The 23,204-nt window shown below is 41.3% G+C and overlaps 1 protein-coding gene across 1 annotated transcript in view; it reads right to left on the bottom strand.

Moving 5' to 3' along the window:
* HPSE (heparanase) overlaps positions 1-23,204 on the bottom strand; it is a 165,543-nt gene that overhangs the window by 62,419 nt on the left and 79,920 nt on the right. Inside the window, exon 9 of the mRNA XM_086961979.1 lies at positions 8,997-9,111. Within this exon, the coding sequence (XP_086818105.1) occupies positions 8,997-9,111 (115 nt within the window). The remainder of the gene's footprint in view (positions 1-8,996; positions 9,112-23,204) is intronic.

Here is a 23,204-nt window from a genome sequence, read left to right as displayed (position 1 = left end):
CCCCGCAATGCACTGCTTATGACCTCATATTACATCACTCATGACATGGTCTGACATAACTGATGGGGTCAGGGTACCCCTACTCTTATCCCTCCTGTACTTTTTAACCTTTTTTTCCATCACCCAGGACCACGTCCCACTTTATAAAATGGCAGCCGGTCCTTTCTACACAGGTTGCGGCCAGCCAATCACAGCATTGCTCCTGGCCTGTGGGGTCACGAAGCTCCACATACACGTTGCGAAGGCTCCACATGCCTAGATATACACATTTGGATTTCTTTAAATAACTCAAGCTACTGAACAGATTTACACCAAATAGCAAAAAGAAATCTCTCTGGACCAAGAGCTAGCTTTCTGCAAAATTTGGTATCATTCCGTCCAGTGGTTCAAACTGGATTTGTGTTCAAAATCCCTATGGGAATTAACATAGTAACACACTTTTTGACCCCCCTTTTTCTCGAACACCCCAAAACTTCTCTTGCACAACTAGAATCACCTGCACATATTTTTCACAAACTTTTGTGACGATTTGTCAAACGGCGACAAATAGCTAGGCAAGTCAAAAAACGCTTTTCCTATGGAAACATGGTCCTAACTATAACTACCTACTGGCAACTAGCAGTAGTTCTAGTTAGGTCACAATTTCCATTGGAAGACCGTTTTTTGTTTATCCAGTAACTTTGATGCAGTTTGATGAATTTTAATAAAACTTTCCAAAAATATAATGAATCCACCTCAGCTCCTTTTTGGAAAGTTTCTGGGTGATCAGTCAAGTGGGGGCAGAGGCAAGGGGGTGGGGTAATGAAAAGCATTTTCCCCGTGCAATCTTACACAGGAATTTTAGTAAGAATTTTAGAAAAACGACTGAACAGCATTCCACCAAATTTGGCAGACAGCTAAACCTTTACTCAGAAAGTGTGCTTTTTAGTTTGAAGCCTAAGAGACAGCCGAGCTGTCTCATTACAAGGACCTATTGAGGACATGATGAAAACTTATCAAAGGATGTATTCAGCCCATTACTTACCACTGGCTTAGTGTTATGTCACGGACATATGCTTGCTCACTGGTTTTATTTATTTTAGCCCATCCAGCTTGTGTTTTTCCCTCCGGTGGAGCATAGTCTCTTTATCATCTCTGATTGGCTCCTTCTATTCTTCCAGAAGAACGCGAGTTACGGGAACTCTTATTTTTAGGTTGAGCTTTCAAGAGCTCTCTGTATATACTTATACACTTTAGTATATATTTCTTTGTGGGCTTACTACTTTTCATTGGTTTATTTGTGTCCTTGAAAAATCCTTTCTTGCTAGTGATCAATCTTTCTATTTGTCCCTCCTTTTCATTCTATGGAGCAATACCCCAGTACTTGTACCCTTCCATTGGTCTCATTGTAGCATATGTTTAGGAACTACTTTTCTCTTCCTCTAAGAGCATTTGAGCAGATCGATCTTTACCTGCTCATGTTATTGTTTGCCTGTGCTCCGACTTCTGGTTATGTAAGCAGGACTGTAATTCTGGGACTGTAATTCTGGTTATCTCCTCACATTTGCTGTGCATTCAGAGACCGAGATCAAATGCCGGATGAATTTTTTTCTCAGACTTTAAAGCGAGAGGATTTCCCTATCCCCCAAATCCCTCCCGCTTTGCTGCTTACCTTTGTTCATGGGTGACTCCTCCGTTTGGGCAGAGGAGCGTTGCTCCACAAAGAAAAGCCCCAATCCAGAGTTGAAAAATATAATGGTAATAAAGTTTATTTATTAACTTTTTATTTTTCAGAAACCAACACATCCCAATCTGAGAAACAAGATGGAGTGGGGCCAGAGCTGCCGATTGGCAGCAGGGAGCTGTGTGCTAACGTTTAAAACAAGCTGCAAGTCCAGCACCTTACTCCTCAGAAGCTCAAAACCTCATCTGTGGAGGGCTTCGAGGTTCATGGCTTAGCCCTACCCTCTTCAATGCCTACATGATCCCTCTAGCCAATGTCATCTGTGCACACATCAACATCCTCTCCTACACAGAGGATGTGCAACTCATACGTTTTCCCCTATTGGAGAAGACCCCCATCACAAGAAACAAGTTTACCGCCTGCATGACCGCAAATGCTAACTGAATGATCTCAAGCTCAACACAAATAAGACAAAAGGAGTGATCTTCAGCAAGAACACCTCACCAGTGGACTTCAACTGGTGGCCAACTGAATGGTGGCCAACTTAATGCTGACCCACACTCAGACCCCATGCTAAGGGCCTCAGATTAACCATCAACAGCAAACTGGGCATGACAGCACAAGTCAACACTGTCACTGCATCCTGCTTCCGTACCCTGAAGATGTTAAGAAAGATCTTCAAATGGCTCCCTGTCACTCACGTCTTAGTCACCAGCAAATTGGACTACGGGAACACCCTCTATGGTGCGAACACCAAGCAACTCACTAGAAGACTACAAACCCTCCAGAACTCTGCAGTCAGACTAATCATCAACCTCTCACACAGACCTCACATCACACCACACCTAAGGGAGCTACACTGGCTCCCGATACACAAATGAGCTCAATTCTAACGCCTCACACACGTATTCAAGGAACTACACAACACAGGCCCCACCTACCTGAACAGTCATATCTCCTTCCAACCACCATATAGACACCTTCACTCCACAGTACTCCTTCTCGCATACATCCCACATGTACACAGAACCAGGTCAGTAGGACGGACTTTCTTTTACATCACTACTAAAGCGTGAAATGACCTCCCACTCTACACCAGAGCCTCCTCCTTCCTCCTTGAATACCGCAAGAAGTTAAAGGCCTTGTTTTTCAATTAACCACCCTGTCAAAGGCAGGGCTAGGCACAAACACCTGCTCAGCACCAGCATACCCTCGCACGTGTAAATGCGGTTTAAAAAAAGAAACATAACAATACACTATTTCAATAGCTGGTTAACATCCAGAGCTGCCAGACCAATTAACAAAAACAGAAATCCTCAAGATTTTAAAACGTCAGCACCAACCAGTGAATACCAGTGTGCTTTGGCCAGTAAGATCGTACTCAAAGCCATTTGCTTATCCTTTTTTAGTATCACATATAAATAGCGTCAAAGTCTATTTCAGTCTTAAGGCAACACTTTTGATGCATTCTGTGTGATGTATTCCATTGTAAGTTCAAATGCTTTTTTCTTCTCTAATTATTTCCACAATCCAATTTGTAGATGTTAGCAAATCTGATACAGTGCAAGTAAAATATTGCATTTAGTCTCAATTGCCCTCTGGCGGTTAAGCTGATCAGAAACTAATAAGACTTGTGCTGAACGTTGGCAGAACCAATTGGTGTGCTTTTGTTTATGTGCTTACATAACACAATGCCCTAAGTATTATTCTCACATATAGAGCCATGTGGTGGGCATTTAGGATTGTAACCAAACCAAAGATGAAATACGTAGCCTCCCAATAATTGCTGGCCCATTAAAAAACAAGAAGCTGTATATGATGCAACCTGTTCTTCATGATCCTCAGAAGTTCACTCACATTTTGTGTGGTATGCTTTGGAGCCCGACAGCTTTCCTCTTTGAAAAAAGTGCTTTATGTTGAGTGATAAAAAAAACTTCCAAACATTTCACTCTAAGTGAACAAGGAGTTCCTCATCTGTGGTAAGTCCATTTGGTGCCTTGGAGCCAGGCCGGATGTATCTTGAGTCTAACTGTCGCAATTTTTGTACTGTTACCTCCATTTCCTCTTTGATGACCTTGTCAACTGCATAATTGCATGAAATTTCAACTTGTCCAAGACCCTGAATAGAGCAAGTCCAGCGCCGCTTCTCATTCCTGGCTGTTGGCATCCAGGGTGAGACACATGGGAAGTAGGAGAACACTAGGAGGGATTCAGTAGGACCAATCACCACCGTCGGTTACAGTAGAGTTGGGAGCTAAGAGTCCACCACTGCAGTTGTCATCTTGTCTAACGTCTGCTGTATGTTGGCCAATGATATAAGTAGAAATCAAGGAGGCATACAGGGAAAATCTCAAGAATATTTTGAAAAAACTCTGCCCAGTGGGGAAATACATGGCTACTGCAGACTTCCTTTGAAGAGGTAGGATATGGCTGTTCTCCCTCATTTTCTGGGAAAACACTGACACAATACCCGTCTAGAACTAGGCCAAAAGCAGGAATGTGGCGAAGGGATAGCACTTTAATAATGATCAAGAAGCTTAGCAGCTCAAGAGGCTTGCATGACTCGAATGTACTCCTGTTCATCTAGATAGTGTAAAGTGTTAAGATAAGGGTGTGCAGCACCATTTATGGCAATTTCAGGGCCCTCATGAGCACCGTTCAGTTGGATTTTAAGCCAAGCTGAAGAACTACAATTGAAAACTGGACGACTCAGATCTAAACATGCACCAACTGTCTCTCAGCACATAGGCATGCAGGAATTCTCTGGGTCAAGTGAAAGCATGAACACCTCCTTTTGTTATGAGATGGATGCATTTTTGGAGGGCTTACTCTTGGAGAATGTATTGATTGCACATGACAATGGATCCCCGGCAGGTCTATAATATGGATTCATACTAGAGGCACTCTACCTGTTAAACCTGAGGAACAGACTTCTGCAGAAATTCATGTGGTCCATGCCAAAGGATCTCACTTGGCTGAGAGGTTTAAGCTTAGACAGTGGCAATAAAGGAATCTACTGTCTGTGATTGAGACCTCCCACCAGGGAAGATACAACTGCTGCCTTCTACCAATTGTCAATGCTTTGACGTGACTCAGAATAGTCGAGAATAGGTGGGATTGAGGTAGGAAATCATAGGTTTCATTGAACCTCTCCTAAAGGCATCGCTGCTAAAATGCTAGGAAGGTGAAAAGAATACCTGTAAAATTTTGTCTTGGGGAGAAAGGTCCGGGGGGAGGCTTAAGTATTTTTCTGCAGGTTTGTGAGGTTCACATGCCTTGAAGGCCTGGGGGACTTGTTCTTTCAGTTGTCCTCAAGCAGTTTTTCAAATAAGAAAGACATTTTAAGGATGGCAGGTTTCTGCACACATTCATCAATCCAGTGTGTTACATCAAGTTTTCTTTTGGCTGATTCATGTTCAGCCAGTGCTCTTGTCTTGAGGCCATCAAGGGAAACATACCCCCCAAAAAGCTTTGACTCAAATTGTCCCATGTCCAATATCATGCCCAATATTTTTTAATCATCCTCAACTCTTTGCGGGCCTGTCTCCAGGGTGTTAAATCACCATAGGTTTCCTGTGCAACCCATACAGTTGTCTGCTCGGAGTAAAAAAGTGAAGAAGAGGATATGCCTTCTTCAGGACAGCCTCACCCTTTCATTCACTGGATCAGAAGGAGTTTGAAGCTCGAAATCAATGAGAATGAGAATTGATAATAAGGTGAGAATAAGGTTCACCTGGATGGCCTAAAGAAATGAAACCTCCACCTTCTTCAGCAGAAAGGCCTCCATCATGTACCAAAAAATCAAAAATCAGTTTTAGGTTTTGCCATTCGCATGGGATCAGTTCCATAATTGGGAACTACACACTGGGAATCTGTAGGTGCAAAGAATGCTAAATGATTCCACAGCAATCTTGGTCTGGCGTGCATCTCATTTCAAAACCAAGTTTAGTCCTGCTCAAGTTCTTTTTCAATGAAAGCGCCACCTTCAAAGCAGACGGAGAGCATTAAGTGAGGGAGAAAGAAGACTAGCTTACCTGGGAAATACTAGATACATGAAGAGCCAAAAGTTTCCCCAAATGTTGCAGGTGCAGATTTTGATGACTGGCATTGACATGGCCAATCACCACCAACCTGATACAGAGAATCCCAAGGCAGTTGCTCCACAGTGCATTCATTACCACTGGAAACACTCTGGACCATGAGCCTATGCCGCTCCACATGCTCTATTTACAGCACAATGCCTTTGTTTAGAAGGCCTCTTGGTAGGTTTCATGGCAAATAGGATCCATGGATGAGTCAAGGAGAGTAATAACATCTACCATACAGTCACAACCTTAAATAGGCTCTCCTTGATCAAATCAGACCCGGTCCATCAGGAGGCACTTTCACTGTCCCACTCAACGTACAAACAGAACCTTCTAGTCAAAGGCAGGTCATCCTAAATCAGAAGATTCAATCATGTCCAGCACCAGAGCCACAACATTTAAAAAAGGACTATGCAAGGGGAGGTAATAATATATGGTTCCTTCCAAGTTTGGAGGGAGAGCCAAAAGGCCCTCCAGCTGAATAACTTTCTTGAAAATAACTTTAAGTTCACTAATGGGGTGCCTCTTTTAGGTTTTAGCCAGTGCGAATTTCAGATTGGGAAGACAGTTGGGGGTTAATGTCGGGAGCCCCGCTCAAAAAATGTTTGGCCTATATCAAACATAGTTAAATCTCTGCGAACGAACATCTTGAAAATCATCTCGCTGATAACACTAGCTTTTATGGGGTCATGGGCCATTCTTGGTGAAGGAAACCATGAATTTACACGTGGGTTGTTGTAAACGTATCTAGGGCTCTAGTGTAAATTTCCCGATTCATGCCCTTATACAGGTATAACTTATCATATCCTTATATAGGCATAAGAATCATAACCATATTTAGGCACAACCAATGCAGTCCAAATACGGCATGGCTACGTCCACTAAGCTCCTAGAGTACAACGAGTTCTTGAAGACAACCAGCCTTCAGCAGTACGGGACTTCCCCCTGCTTCAGTATTGATTTGTCCCAGAACTCCTGGAGCGTGTAAAGAACTTCGAGTTCTTAGTGACGTTATTATGTCCACCCTTACCTCAAACTCGGCACCTTCCAGGTATAAATATACCCACATCTGCCCTAGCAAACACACAGTGGTTTGGAGCAGATCGACTAACTACTTGCCCGACGCCCTGCTGTAGCGAGTGCCGAAGGAAGCTGACCCTCCAGCTGACGCACTGAGAGAGACGCTGTTTTTTCTCCTGCCGAGAAATCCAGCTCCAGTGTTTCCCTGCTACCCTTGCGGGTTACTGGGAGATCGAGTCCTGAGAGAGAGATACAAGACCTTCATTCTATAACCAAGGTACGGAGCTGATTAGACCCTTAGAGAATTCTTGGATAGATTCTTGGCAGAAACTATTTAACTCAAGCTACACCTCACTTACTTCTTTCCTTGTACTAGACTTAGGTTAGGTACACCGGGGTAGGAGTATTTTAGATGCACCAGTTGAGTACTTTTAGTCATTATTTATCATTGTATGTATTTTATCTATTTTAAGTATCTTACGGCTTAGAAACCATATAATGCTTTTACAGTATTATTTCATAATACTCCTTTTACTGGACGCACTTTACTTCATAGCAAGTATTACGATTGTTGCAATTAACTTCTCTTGCATGAGAAAGAAGACTGCTCAATAAATAACCTTTTTATTGAAAACGCCCGTCTATTTCTCTGCAAAAACCCTGGTGAAACGAAGCATGCACGATTGACTGAGTGAAATAGCCATCTATTGTTTCCACGACTCTGAAGATATATTTCTTATTCTTGGGGAACAGAGTTGTCATGTTATATGGTTGTCAGAAACTAATCCCTTCTGGTTTATTTGAGAACGTTTCTAGTGACCTCTGAGCCAGCTGGCATTCACAATTAAGTCTAACATACTCAATAGAGACCTAGTCGACTTCAGTCCTACGTCTAAACTATCGTTTATGTTATTCCAATGCGCAGAGCCTATTGGGAATATAGGAACTACACTACAGGGTAGTCATTAAAATATGCAGCTTTTCAAGGGGAGGGTCTAGACTTTGATGGTTATGATCCGTGGATTAAACTGTCCTTTGAAGAAAGTGCAACAACTTATCTGCAGCTCTCATAGGATTTCTCAATTGTGCCCCATCTAGCAGGCCTCCATGCATTCAAATAAGTGACTTTTTCCAGCTCCAACGAAGTGCCTACTTACAAGTCAAGTCGTACTACAATATGTAGCCTTTCAAGATCATTTGATGAATTAACTGATGAGTGGAGTAGAAATGCATAAAAAGCTACACATCATTTCTCTGCACAGAGTTGTGGTACATTATTCGAGTACTGAATGATGACACTGATCTCCCATGCTTTCAAAGACATGCACCATTAGCAGCACACCTATGAAAAGCTTCACAATTTTTTTCTAAGTGCTTCTTTCAAATACTGAAAAGACTGTGGGGAAAGACGCAATGAACAGGTTTGTGGTCCTGCACTAACTTGGGACTGGGGCTAAAGCAGTCATATTGAATGTAGGGCCAGAAAAGTTGAACCCAAGCCAACTTTTCAGAATGAGCACAGGTTATGTAAATTGAGTTAGTTCAAACTAATTGTAGTTAAATGCGTCTTATGTGGATATACTGAAAACCCTGCCCTCTAGGGCTAAAGATCCAATTGGTAAGAGTAGTGGAAATGATGGAGCACTTTAGACCCAAATGCCTCTAGTTGAAAAATTGGGCATAGTTGACTGTAAAAATAATCACCAGCAAAATGAGCAGGATTCATAGAATCTGGGATGTTTTATACATGGAAGGAATGCTATACACATTGAAGGACACCTATAAATCGTTTCCCACCATATGGAGTCCAGGGATAGCCAATGTGGGAAAAGAGGTCCTCACGGTCATCCTCTCACCAGCCAGCAGATACTGACAGCACTAAACCTCATAGGTTCAGGCACTTGCCGACCAGATCTTCAAGAAGCTTTAGTCTTTAAATGATGCGGTCAAGAGTGCACCGACCCCTAGCAAAACCAAAAATACTAAACCATTCCAATTGCTGCTCTTTTACTGGGTTAACCAGTACTCCTAGGAAAGTCATCAGTAGAAACAATGGGTGGGAATTCAAGTAAAGGATTAGATATGATCAGCTAAAATATGTATCATTTCTGAAGAACAACTCACATGGCTTCCTCTACTAATTTGTTTAGTGAAAATAAAAAGTACTCTTGAAAAAAGTATGTTATTTAAAAACATAATTTGTAAATAATGATATGAAAGTACTTAACCGGTAGGGGTTCAAAGTTCAGATCCACGAGATTGTACGATCCTGTTCCAAAAAATGCCTGTCTCATAACTATGTCAATTCCCAGTTTGGCAGACAGTCCCAGCTTGTCCAGCCACCTGAATATGAAAAATGATAAATTATCATGAAGAACTTGCAGCATAATACAAGATTATGTCCAACATACACTGAAATAAGGCAATAACCAAAGAATGGTGACGGAAATGTAGACCTGAATCCTCTAGACCAGGCTAGAACATGGACACTAAGGGCCAATTCTACTAAAAACAGTTTGCAAATGACTAGTTACAATTTGCAACCAGTGTGGTATTTTGCAAACTGACGTATGTACCAATAGGACGGTTCACAAAAAGCAGGTCGCAATTAGACTTGCTTCATTAATATAAATGAGGTAGGTCGCAAATTGAGACCCACTATGGTTTGCAGTTATTACAGGGATGGTGGCCAGCTGGAGTCAGCAGACCACCAGGTCTGTGATTGTTTCTAAATAAAGCAATCATTTTTTAAAAGTGCAACTCTTTTTCTTTAAAGTGACTACAGCCTCCTTTTAAACCAAACATGTTTTACATTCATTATGAATGGGTCTGTATGACATCAAAGTTTTGCAATCGGATTTTAGTTGCAAAACATTCATACATAGGATAACGATTCGGGATTTGGAAAGGATGCCTACAACACGTCCCTTCCAAATATCGAATTGATATCCATTTCTAAACACATTTATCAATTCAGAAAGTGCTAAATCTGTATAGAACATAGGAAAGCGGTTTTAGCTTGGGCAAACCCTCTGATTTACCGATTAGGAGGGTTTGAAAATGATAAAACCCTTTCTTCACCTGGCCCCAAAAATGTAGATAGCAATCTGGCAGAGAAGGGAAGTGATACAAGCCAGACTATATGGCCTTTTCATGTGTATCTCGATTCATTGCATTACCATCTAGAGACATGCTCATGTATGACAATGGCTAATGTCAACATGCCATATACTTTATCTATGAAGGTTATTACAAGTGTAATGACGTTGCTTTATTATAGTGACCAATTTACCAATATTTCGGGCGAATTTGCCATTAACCTCAAAGTTGTGCTTACCCAACAATCCTTCCTATTAGATTCCACTGGGAAAATTGTTCCTCTTCAATGTATATCCCTTCACCCACAAGATACAGACCATCCAGAACACTGCATGCTTTGTCTGTTTCCCGCAGAGAGAGATGTTCAGTTAACCATCGATTCTAGTACTACTAACCCTGGCCACTTAATTATGCTACACAGGTCTTGGTGCACTCTCAGTTAACGCTCCATCCGAATGGAGAGCACTCTCAGCCCTGAGACCACACGAGGAATAGAAGTCTTGCCTGGAAGGTGCAGGGTGCAGTCTCAAATGACTAATAAAGCTGGTTCCAGTATAAATATGGGGGTGGGGAATTCGAAAGTCCTCACAATTCTCCAAAACTTACCAAAGTAATTCTCATACTTGGTTTACGTATGTGCGTATGCATGACTAATTGTACATTATATGCGAGTCCGAAACACAGCTTTTTAAAATCGTATTCTCAGTTAACAAAATTATCTCCATTCATACTGTTCCTGTTAAATATATTTACCTTTATTTACAACTGCATTTAGGATTATTCATCCACCATTAGAACAAAACCACAACTGGATCATACACGTATCCCACATCTTTAAATTACTCTTTTGTATTTTACATTCCTTGCACAAATATAGAAATGGACTTCACATGAGTAGGCGCCGCCTTTTTATACAAATCTTAGGTTTTTTCATTTGAAAACTAGGAGTACTGTACTTTTTTCCTTTCAACTATATAATTGTACCTTCCTTATAGTTTTTTTTCAATTTTTCCTCATTTCTCATTCTGCATTCCTTACAGAATTCACACGTTTCGGCTGGTATATCAGTTAAAGGCCATATTATGTTATTAAAATAACAAATATGCATCTTCACTGTTTTCCAGGGCGAATGATGTTAACCCCTGGTTGTTTCAACCTCGGATAGTTGGGTCTCTATTTGCTACAACATCTAGAGCGTTGGCAAACACATTAGAAATGGCCAGTACTCACAGGTTCGTTATTCATACATCAATCTGAATAGGCACAGAGTAGCACAAAAGTAAAAAAATAAGTGCCCTGAGGAAGAGCAGGGCACAGCTTCTTATTAACCATAGCTCATCTCTAAGAAGTAATTGAAAGAAACAAAATGACATGGCAGTGACTTCTGCAATGGCTTCATGTCCTCCTCACAAGAGAGCACAAATGAATTATATTGCTAATGCCAAGTAATATGAAGGCCCCAGTGTCCTTCCCAAGGGGAGTAATGCTCAGCTTTCTCAGCTCAAAGAAGTCCAGGCACACATGTGGGGGCATTTGAGATTCCAATCAATTGGAACAGAACATGATTTGTTTCTACCATTATGTCCCAGTACAGAGGACTCCCTGGCATTCTACAAAAAACAATTCAAAGTAATCTTTAAAAAAAATTGAAAATGTGGTAAAGTTTGAATTTCTGTGTTTCATTTCTATATATTATCAATTAGAAGGATTTGATGGAGAGTTTCCTTCAGCCTCTAAAATTAACTTGGTTCTAGAAGGACAGTGGAGCTCCATGACTTTGGAAGATGCTCTCTAGATGAATCTTGTGACTACAAAGATTCACAAATCTATGAAAAAGTCCACTATATTAGGATTGCTCGATGGATGTTCTTGTTTTAATGAGGCAGCTCTCCAAATTCCTTTTGGTTGGTTTTTCGAAAGGATGCAAGCATAAGCAATGGAGGCTGGAGTGGTAATACATGGTCACCATCATATCAGGATGTAGCATATAAGATATAGGATCTCAGATGGCCTACATCTGCATTTCAAGGAAGTTGTTTGGGTAAGAACTGAACAAACGTCTAACAGACGACTGATGAAAAGCAAATGATCCAGGCTTTTTGTTTTTGTCCTCAGGATGTAGTGTAGTTCCTATTTTCCCAATAGGCCCTGCGCATTGGAATAACATAAACAGTAGTATCGACGTAGAAGTGCGGATCTTCCAGTCATCCACTGACTATGTTAAACTTAATTGGGGTTGTTACCAACTAGCTCAGAGGTCACTGGAAACTTTCTTGACTGAAATAGGAAGTGATCAGCTTCCCTGGCACAGCCAAGAAGGGATTCAGTTTTCCAACAACCGTGCAACATGACAACTTTGCTCCTCAGATCAAGAGTCAATCTCTAGGGTCGTGTGAAACAATAGACAGTTATTTTACTCAGTCAGTGGTTGTGCAGTTTACTTTCACAATATGTAGAGAATAGAGAGACGGGCGTTTGTCAATAAAGGGTAACATTTATTGAACAGTCTTTCTTCTCGTACAAGAGAAATGAATTGCCACAATTGCAAGACTTGTTATTATAAAAAGTACGTACAGTAAGATAAGTATTGCGAAATAATACTGTAAAAGCATTGATATGGTTTCTTAGCCATACAATGGTTTAAAATGAATAAAACATATATACATTCATATGTACATTAGGCTAAAATACTCAACTGGTGCTTCTAACTACGCCTACCCCAGTGTACCTGACCTAAGCCTAATACTTGGGAGGGGAGTAAGTAAGTAGCTTTAGTTTAAGTTGGTTTTGCCAAGGTTTGCTTCAAGAATTCTCTCTAAGGGTTTAGTCAACACCATACCTCTGGAATAGAATGATGGAGGTCTGGTATCTCCTTCAGGGGGTCAATATCCCAGTCACCCGCAAGGGTAGACTAGAAACGCCGGAGCTGGATTTCTCTGCAGGAGAAAGACAGCGTCTCTTCTCAGCGCGTCGAGGAGGAGGAGGAGGGGCAGCGTCCGCGGGCAGCTTGCATCTGCTGGGCTCTTGCAGGGGGACGGCTGTTCAGCTCCTAAGTTCACCACACCATCGTTCGCTAGTTAGCAGCGATAGCAGAAGCGATAGCAGCTATGGTATCATCAGCATGACAGCTTCTTCAGCAGCAACGAGATAGCTGGCAGCATCAGCGAAACAGCAACGTTTGCTTAAGGCAACGTTGGTAATATTTATACCTGAAAGGTGCCTTGTTTGACGTAAGTTTTTGAACATAATACGTCAATAAAGATGTCACTAGGAAGTGATCGTCTATCAGTGCTCATTAGAGTTCTATTACTAATCAAAACACAGCAAGTGGGGATTTCCAGGTTGCTGAGTTTTTATCTTGTTGAAGAACTCGGAGTGTTAATCTAGGAATCTCAGATAGTAACTTCTGCTATGTCATTGCACTAATTGGTTGCAAAGGAAGTGGCAGAGAAAGCTATTCTGAAATGTGGCTCTGTTCGTGTGAGGCCAGAGACGAGTTTCTGAATATTGCACTTGAACGGTTATGCCAATATAGGGAATAAATTGATTTATAGCCGAATAGGGGCATAAGGTCACAGTATCGATCAGGGTCCTAGATTAGAACGCTACACCCACTCCACGAATTCATGTCCATCAAATTACTAAAACTAGAGCAATAAGATGCATGTGTAACATTGCCCACCCCAAAATACATATATGCATTTGAAATAGGCGTATTTGTAATACGTGAAAATTTAGGTACGGTACGTTTTTGAAGCATAGAAATCATTCAAAAATTATAGCATATGAAATCAATGAACGATTATGCAAAAAGAATTACACATGAAATATCTCTGAAACAGAAGGGCGAGATAATTTCATCACATATAAATGCATTGCAATAAAATGTGCTAGAGGCTGGTGTAAAGTTATTATGTCTCTAGATGTGTTTAGAAATAGAAGTTGAAGCTTCTGTTCTCTATGAATAGTTTTACTTTAAGCAAAGAATTTTTCGTGCCAGAAAAAGGGTGAATATTAAAAAGTGTTCAATTCAAAAGAATTATTGCTTGAACGGGGAAAATAGAGTTCCAACGCATTTAGCAGTTTTTGTTGTTCAAAACTGAAGGCCGAATTCAGAGTTCATGGGAACGCTGTGTGTCGGAATGCTTCTCTAAAGATATTGTTTCTGTTCGGGTGAGAACATCATATCAGACAGGCTTCCAAAGAATTGGTCTACAAAATCAGGTGACAGTTCGACCAAATTCGATAGTGCTGTAACTTGGCAGGTGTGAGAATGATTGCTGTCATCAAAGTCGGGATCAGCAATGCTCACAGAAGGTCGTACCTGGGTGATGTTGCTTTTGTCACTCGCTCCACTGTTACCACCTAGTCGTAGCACAGGAGTCTCAACGAATGCCGTCATCAGGATTGGTAGCCGCTGGGGACAACACAATGCGTGAGCCGTTATCGGACTTAGCAAAGTATCGATATCCATTGGTACTGCTGATGGAAGTGAAAGACAGATGTCCAACACGCACTCATCTCCGCATAGCATACATCGTAGTACAGGTAAGATGCAATTTTGCCATATCGGTCTGAATGAAAGGAACCAGGTCATGTTTAGATCTCTCAGCCTGGCCAATCCAAGGACTCTAGTTATTCTGTCCCGGTAGCGGATTGCTAGGATTGTCTCTTCCATTCCCATAGGAGTCATGTCTGAGCTGTGGCTTGCCATAACGAAGCAGGAGGGTCAAAAATAAAATCCCTGCTACAAGTCCCAAAAATAGGGGTATGCCGCCAAAAACAGAGTGGACAAAATTTGGAACGATTTCCAGAATTGCTTGAAATGGTGTTAGCAGTCCCGTAAAAATCTTCTTAAATATACCTGGGATGCCTGTGGCACTAGACATGTTAAGGAGTTGGCTCAAAATTTCTACGAAATGCACGGGGCAATTTGTTGATAAAAGGTCATGAACCTCCGTAGCTGTCCTTGCAACTAGGAGATCATACGTCTCTTTTGATGACGTTATGGGCACTGTTGTCTGCAAAAGCACAGACTTCATTTTGCTTAAAGTATCAATTCGTATAGAATAGAGATTCAGACGAGGCCAGATGGGAGTCTCTATGTCTCCAGGCCCGCTCGGGAACAATGCTTGCATACAGCATTTGACCATGGAAGTTACGCTTACGAGATAAATTTTCCCTGGCACAAGGCCACAACATCTGTGATCCGTTCTTAGAATGTAACTCCCATTCGCGAGTTGCATAAAGAAGGGCTCTATCTGAGTTGCAGGTGTGACAAGCTGGTGGCATGAAAGGTTGTTAGAATTACCTTCACAGGCTCCGTGTAAATTAATACCCTGACACAAAAGTATACCGCTTAGTGAACGTTTACAGTTTTCACCACTAAGAAATACATTTTTGTCGCTGTCACTATAGCATGAATGTGTGTATGGTAATTTCCATGCTGATTTAACATATCCTTTACCCAATCGTTCATACTGGCCAGTAGGTATGGATTCAAGGCACTTTTTAAATCGGAAAGTTGTTATCGGAATAGTGATAATTCCGTGTATTATCCATTCAATGACAGGACTTTCTGACATTGTCAATGGTAATCTCTCAAGTTTTTCGATGCTCAGGATTGTATAGTCTGCTCCTTTCTGTGCCAAACTGATTTGTTTATCAGTAAGGTTAAAAATGGAAAACAATGACGTTGTGTTGATTAAACGCCAAGGCACATAGCCTGAACGAAGATTTTGCAGCGTCCAGCCTAATTGTACAATAGAACGTAATTGAGATTGGCCATGCTGTAACATTAGCAAGTCTCTGTCTATTATGTCAAAGGCAGAAGATACAATATTGTCCAACGAATATATTCTGGAGGACAGAGTCATTAACCCATTGTCCACTACAGAAAGTGATTTTTCCAAATGAATACGATCAATTTCTCGTATTTTTTCCAGCTGTTTCAATTTGTGTGACTTTCCAAGCCTCGTTGTACGCAGAATAGATGCTGGCCGCTATGAAACGTTTTTGACGCTGTTTGCGTGGACCAAGAATGAAATCGCGCAAATCAGCACCATCTTTTAGTAAAGACAAGTGTTGCTTAATTTCAGCCAGTGTGGATGATCCTAGCCATTCGAGGCAGAGTTTCCCTACACTGTATGTTGTTACTATCCCTGGATGTTGTCTCTGGGAGTATCTAGGGTCTTGTCTGGTCATTTTTAACCCCTGTGTTTTGTTCAGGAATCTATCTTGACAGTTGTTTGTGTCAGTAGGCCAGATTAACCACTTTTTCCAATCAGGATGTGTTCTGTTAAAATGTAAAATTTTAGTTACGTCTATCTCAATATCTGTTGTTGCATTATCAGGTATTGGCTTCGGAATAGACGGTTTGTTAAGGTCTTTGATCTTAGCTAGGCCAAGACAAGATGTTTGGTGAATTGTGTCATTTAAAAACATCATTTGTTCTGGTATCATGCAGGTTCTGAATAGTGCTTCAAGGCCTTGTACCTGCCAATCTCTCGTACCTTAAATGGTTTTTGTTTCAATGTTATTTTTCCAATAATCAAAACCAAATGTCATCATTTTTTCATAAATTCTTCAGAATATATTAATTTAGTGTTTATCAGCATTGTTTTCATTCCTGTTTTATCTAACAGTTTGTAATAAAACGTTTCTGCATCACTGGTGTTAAACCCTGAGAAGTACTTGAATTTCTCAAAGAATGTTTTAGAACTGCTTTTAGGTGGTGTAGCACAATGTTCCCATTGATTAAACTTAAAAACATTTCTAGGCTGTGCAGATTTATGCAAATAATGATCGCCATAATGTGTAAAACAGAATAACTGTTCATAACTAGACGAACCTTGTAAATAATCATGTTCTGTGAATCTAGCTGACATTACTAAATAAGACATCATGTCATTAATACTGTTAAAGTCCCAATCATCAGAGAATGTACTAGGTTTTACAAAGTCACTTAATGAAACCTTCAGTTGATGAGGATACTTCTGGATCTCGACCGGACCATAGATCTCATAGTCAGTTTTCTCCCATACTACCCCACCGGGTATTGGAATGGCTGTGACATTTACTGTTGACAGTTCTCTTTTCTTCACGTGGGATGATCTGTGTCGTTTGAGGACTAGGTTGATGTTCTGACTTGCTGTGTCCATTGTACTATATTTTCCCTCAATGAATTTTCCCAAAGTACCATGATGAGCCAAAGCAGGAGGAAAAATACACCTAGACCGAACCAGAACTCTAACCAAGGGGAAATAAGGTGGATTTCCTTCAGTTGATGAAAGAGTTCCGTTGCTTTTTCTTTAAAAGTCATTTTTGTTTCTAGCATCCCTTCGGGGTTACTTTGATCCTCGGAAAAGTTGTCGAAGTCGATGAAATAACCAGAGGCAGTTCTGTCAATTGTTGGGATTGTTCTTTCAATCTGTCTTTCGGTAGCACTTTCTGATGCCACATTATTGTAGACTGGTGTTTCTTGACGAACTGTTTCAATCTGTGTCTCATGAGGCACGAGTTTCATGGCATTATTGCATAGTCCTTCTCTGTGCACTGCAGGCTGATCGAATGTGATTAGTCTTTCAGTTTGAACCTCTTGGATTGTTGCAAGTTTGGGTATTCTGTTGTTTCTCGGGAGTCCACTGGGCCTACTGTTGATTATAGGCCACATGCTGTGGTTTTACCAGGTCGATTGATACAACTCTGTTCTCCTTTTAACCAGCAAGGGGCGCTAGTACTACTGATCTTGTTCAGGTGACTGCCAAGACAGGTACTGCTTTTCTGTAAGAAGGCCCAAATTCCTTCTTCACCGCGATTTTTTCTCTGACTAGATCCCCAATCTTTGGAATCCAGACAGGCCTTGCTGGGGCTGTTGCTTGTGGTGCCTCATCAGTGGTATCTGGCTGTGGCTTTAACTTTATGTTGCTTAAGGATTTTCTTGTTTCATTCAGTTCCTGTAAAACAGTCAAACGATCTTTGATGTCAAAGTCTGTTTTATTATCTTGTACCACTGATACCTGACTATCTAAGTCCTGAATTCTCATTCTAATTCCGAACAATAGTTCGTATGGGCTGAAACCTTTTAGAGAATTTCTTGGCAAATTGTTAAGACTGGTTTGGACACTTATTAGATGTTTGACCCACCCAGCGCCTGAACCTAATACCTTCGCTGTTATAGATCGCTTTATGTCCTGGTTTTTTCTTTCGACCACACTATTCCCTTCGGGGTGCGAAGGACAAGAATACCGCAACCCAATTCCCATGCTGGCCATGGCCTCCTTATAAGCTCGAGAGCTGAAAGCAGGACCCTGGTCAGAATGGAACGTGGCAATTGCGTATGTGCCGATAAAGACTCGCAGATCTTTCTTATAACCGTTCTGGCGTCAGCCAAGCGCTGGGGCCACATCCATATGAAGCTCGTACAGGAATCCACTGCTACCATGATATATCTATAGTTGCCGCCCCTTTGTAGGGGACCACAGTGGTCCAGGTAAACACATGCAAATGGTTTATCCGAGATGAGAAGGGGTGTCTGCGCTGGTCGTTTTACTGTTGATACTTTTATCCTTTGGCATATATCGCATTCTAATAAATACATACTTTTTAGTTTGTATTCTCAAGCGAGGCCACCAATATCTCTGTTTTAATAGTGATATTGTTGCGGAAACGCCAGCGTGTGCAGAAGCAAGCCCTTCGTGTGCCGCTTTGATTAATCCTAACCTGTGTTCCATGTTTGGAATTACCCTATCCCCCACTCCAGGGATTCGAGCAAAAGGAACATTATTCGTATCTGTTGAATATAAGTACTTTTCTGGAAAGCCTTTTGGGAGTGTTTTCTTATCATCTTTTACTGACGCACTGACAGCTTGTAGAATGTCGCTGTTTGTGACCGAGTAATCGCAGCTACGGAAGCCATTTGCACAGCTGCCTTTGCGGCTTCATCAGCCAATGAATTCCCTGCAACGTGAACGCCATCACGTTGATGACTCAGAGTGTGTATCACGTGAGTCTTTTGTAGTTCTTTCTGTAAAAGACCTACCTGTTCCCAAAGCATTTTATGCTTTATTGTGCCACCTTTTGCATCTTTGAAACAATTTTCCACCCAATTCTGCAAGTATTCATTATAAGATTGTACGCAATAATAAGAATCGCACACTATTAGTGTGGGGAATTCGCGATCGGTATTTTCTAGCGCCATCTTAAATGCTACTAATTCAGCTCGTTGAGCTGAGCAATCTCCTAGAGATTGTGTTTTAGTGACCATTGGTCTAAATTTACCTTCGTGCCAGCAACCTTTAACAATCGCGCACGCAGCACTATAAGCTTGTTTGCCCCCAACTGCGGGTTGTGCTGATCCGTCAGTATATATAATACTTCCGTATTCTTCGAGAGGCAGGATTTCAATTGGCAGAGGACATTCATATTCATATTGTAAAAATTCTTGTGTCTTTAAATTAGGATCAAATTCGTAAACTACGTCTGTTGCAGCAAGAGAATTAACCCACTGGATCCATCTCGGATGCAAAGCTTTAGCATTAGGAATGCTTGCTTTAGTTACCGCTTCTAAAGCCGGTATAGGTGTTACGATTATTATTCGTTTACCTTGTGCTAGGGGCCTTTCTTTTGCTACAGCAGTCTGAACCGCAGTTAGAATTTTCTCAGTTGAACTGAATTTATTTCAGCCTTTGTGTACAAATGTGATTTGTAAGCTATTGGTACCCTTTCTCCCTCATTAGAGGTTAGGTACGTGAATCCGCATCTTCCTGGGATGACTCGGATTACAAGATTGCGTGTGTTGTCACGTGTATCTAATTTTGTTTTTGCTAACATGTCTGTTTGCAGTGATCTCAAAATTTCTGTGTGTTTTTGAGTCCAATTGATTTGTTTAAAATCAGGTTTAATTAGTTCGTAAAGAGGTTTATCCCTCTCTGCGTAATTTAGAATGTATGTTCCTCCGAAATTCAGAAAACCTAGTATGGATTGTAAATTCTTCAGTGTTTTTGGAGCTTGGAGTACAGCGCACTTCTCTAAGAAGTTGTCCGCTAGGCTTTTTCCTTCACTTGATAATTTGTACCCTAAGAATAGTACTGTCAGATGGGCAATTCGAGACTTTTTAAAGTTGAATTTGTAACCCTCTGCTGCGAACCTAAGTATAATGGTGTTCACTCTTTTCAAGTGAGTATCCAAGTCGTCGTCTGTGAGATAGATATCATCTACGTAAGATAATGCCTCATCATCATATATTTGTAGTAACTCTGTTACCCTAGCTGAGAATAGTCCTGGGCTGTTCTTGAACCCCTGTGGGAGTCAACAGAAATTTTTCTGCGACCCAAAAGCTGAGAAAGCGGTCAAGTATCTGCTTTCTGGTGCAATGTTTTGACAAAAGAAACCATTAGATATGTCTAATGTCGTTTTATATTTTTTCCTAACTATGTTGTTCATTAGTGCAGCACTATGTGAGTTTTGTACTGCAAATGTTTTGCAACATGCATTAAGGTGTCTGTAGTCCAAAACTAGACGATATGAATTGTCTGGCTTGGAGACAGGAAACAAAGGATTGTTCATTTGAGAGGTGCATGTTTCAATCACCCCCTGGTATTCAAGTTGATCTAAGATCTCCCTGACTTGTTTTTTAGCTTCTTGCTTAATGGGATACTGCCGTTGGGCAGTTGGTTCACTTTTTAACTGGATTTTGTGAGGAGGTGAGTCCTCATCCCATCCTACATGATTTTTATATAATGCCGGTGCCTGGGCTACTGCCCATTTCCTTGCATAAGTATATTTTTTGTGAATCGGAATGTGATTCACGAAGGCAGGCATAATCATTTCTTCGCCACGAGTGCACTCCCTGACAAACTCTGGGGGCCAATCTTTTTCAGCTAACAGAATATCATAGCCTTTTGAGAGTTTATCCCAAAATAGACCCTTTATTTTCCTAGTCTTATCACCCTCTATACGCAATGTTATTTCGTATATTTTATGGGGCTCGCTAAGTCTGGTGTCGGCAGTTTCAACCTGAATGAATTCATTCGTGTCCACCGTCTCCAGATGACTCATCAAGATCTTGCGGGCTATACTGATTTCTGCTGCACTGTCTAACATTGTCTGTGCCCACTCCCAGTTTTTCAACTGTGTCCTCAGTATTCTCGGCATGGTTGATTACTCTAATACTGGCTACCTTCTTTTTTGGAAATTGAGATTTTTTTACTCTGAGCAGGTTCCTTGTCTTTGGACTTGGTGTGCTCTCCTGGGTCTGACCGCACTCTTCTTTCCGATTTCTGCGAAAAAGATCGAGAGGGACGTGTATCAATACTTTGATATCTATCAGGTTTTTTCAAATTATCCCTATTTCTAAGGTTGTATCTTTTCTCAGAGGGCTCCCTCTGGGGAGACTGGTGTTCTCGAGTCGGAGTTCTTTCCCTCCGTCGAGGAGACCTTCCTCTGGACTGGAAAACTTTTTCCTTGGGAGTGGATTGTTTATTTCCATCCCAGCTCTTTTTAGGAGTGTTTAAATTATTTTTAATAAATAATTTTTCAGGATTTTCGAGCAGTTGGGGCTTTACTGCTTTCCCACCCAAGCTGTCTCTACCTAATTCTTCATAGCACTTTTCTATGATTTTGGCAAGCTCAATTGGCTGATCTGTTATATCTGTTTCCTTCAACTTCTGGCGGATCGCCACAGATGCTGCTTCTCCCTTTATGTTGGCTAATAATATAGCCGAGACCTGCTTGAAGTCTTTCAGTAATTTCATACCAAGAGTTAAAGCAGGTTCTGGACCGTATTCATTTTGAATCTGTTTTAGCACTTCTGGTATTACCGCCATGGACGGAACACCAAGTGTTTTTGTGTAAATGGAAGCAAAGACTGTACCCCAAGTGTCGCAGTCCTCCACGTGTGGTGCGATTCCCATAGGAAGGCAGATGGTCAAGATTCTGTGTTTCTCAATAGGGGTAGTATCCGGAAATACTGCCTCTATTTGAGTGATTTTCTGTGCTAACCAGAAAGGAATTTGTTCCCGTTTTACGGGTGTTTTACCAAGATATGATTGTATGTTCTGTGGTGTAATTTTATTAGTGTTCCCCTGATGAGGGGTCAGCTGTGGTACATTAACAGCTGGTTGGACTGTTGCAGTCCGCATTACATATTAGACTAGTTGCCTATGTATTTTAAATTAATGTTTTTAGCTGTACTAACAGCTCTTCCTTTGACATTTTTGCAATGTCCGGATGTGGTGTGTAGCTGGCTAGAACCGGCCACGTTGCTCCTGGTCTACCTAGTGGACCGAGCCTGGTAATATGATCATTATGTTTTAGGGCGCCATTAAACCAGAGCAGGTGCTCTTGGAATTTTAGTGGGATTTCAGTCTCCTCGAAAGGAGCGTACTCATCCGGTGGTTTCTCTATTTTGTAATAGTGAAACTCTTTTGTTCTAGCGTTTGCCGCTGGAAAGTTTATCCATGAATAGAATACCTCTGTCTGCCGATATTCGTGTGCCTCTATCACGAAAATTACTGTACCACCTTGTGGTGTCAGTCCGTTTTCTAGAAGTTTTAACATTATAGATTTTCTTAAATGTACCGGGATGATAATTGCATCCGGTTCAGTCTGTAGGAGACTCGTGTCTTCCTCTATTAATAGGGTTGCCAGCCTAGCTGCTTCCCTTTCTTCTTCACGGTCTGACATTTTATAAATGCAGGTTTTGCAGAGTAGGTCTCCAAGGAGACAAAGATTAGGTGCACAATATTTTGGAACACTGTATCCTTCAACGTTGAATAAACCAGAACTTTACATAGGAATCTCTTCCTACTGAGTTCGGGCGGATTTTAACCTTTCACCCACTCCAGACGTCTATTGGAGTATTTACGGGAGAAAGGGGTCTGTGTGAAAAATGCACGACTGAGTTACTCTAACGTCTTGCGTTAGTTTATCGCCTTACCAAACGGTTGGGCGCCATGTAGTGTAGTTCCTATTTTCCCAATAGGCCCTGCGTATTGGAATAACAAACAGTAGTATCGACGTAGAAGTGCGGATCTTCCAGGCCTCCACTGACTATGTTAAACTTAATTGGGGTTGTTACCAACTAGCTCAGAGGTCACTGGAAACTTTCTTGACTGAAATAGGAAGTGATCAGCTTCCCTGGCACAGCCAAGAAGGGATTCAGTTTTCCAACAACCGTGCAACATGACAACTTTGCTCCTCAGATCAAGAGTCAATCTCTAGGGTCGTGTGAAACAATAGACAGTTATTTTACTCAGTCAGTGGTTGTGCAGTTTACTTTCACAATATGTAGAGAATAGAGAGACGGGCGTTTGTCAATAAAGGGTAACATTTATTGA

The sequence above is a fragment of the Lissotriton vulgaris genome, chromosome 3_1 (genome assembly GCF_964263255.1).
Source record: "Lissotriton vulgaris chromosome 3_1, aLisVul1.2, whole genome shotgun sequence".
Classification (NCBI taxonomy): Eukaryota; Metazoa; Chordata; class Amphibia; order Caudata; family Salamandridae; genus Lissotriton; species Lissotriton vulgaris.
The sequence above is the reverse complement of the archived record's forward strand: the minus strand, read 5'-3'. Positions and strand labels throughout refer to the sequence as shown.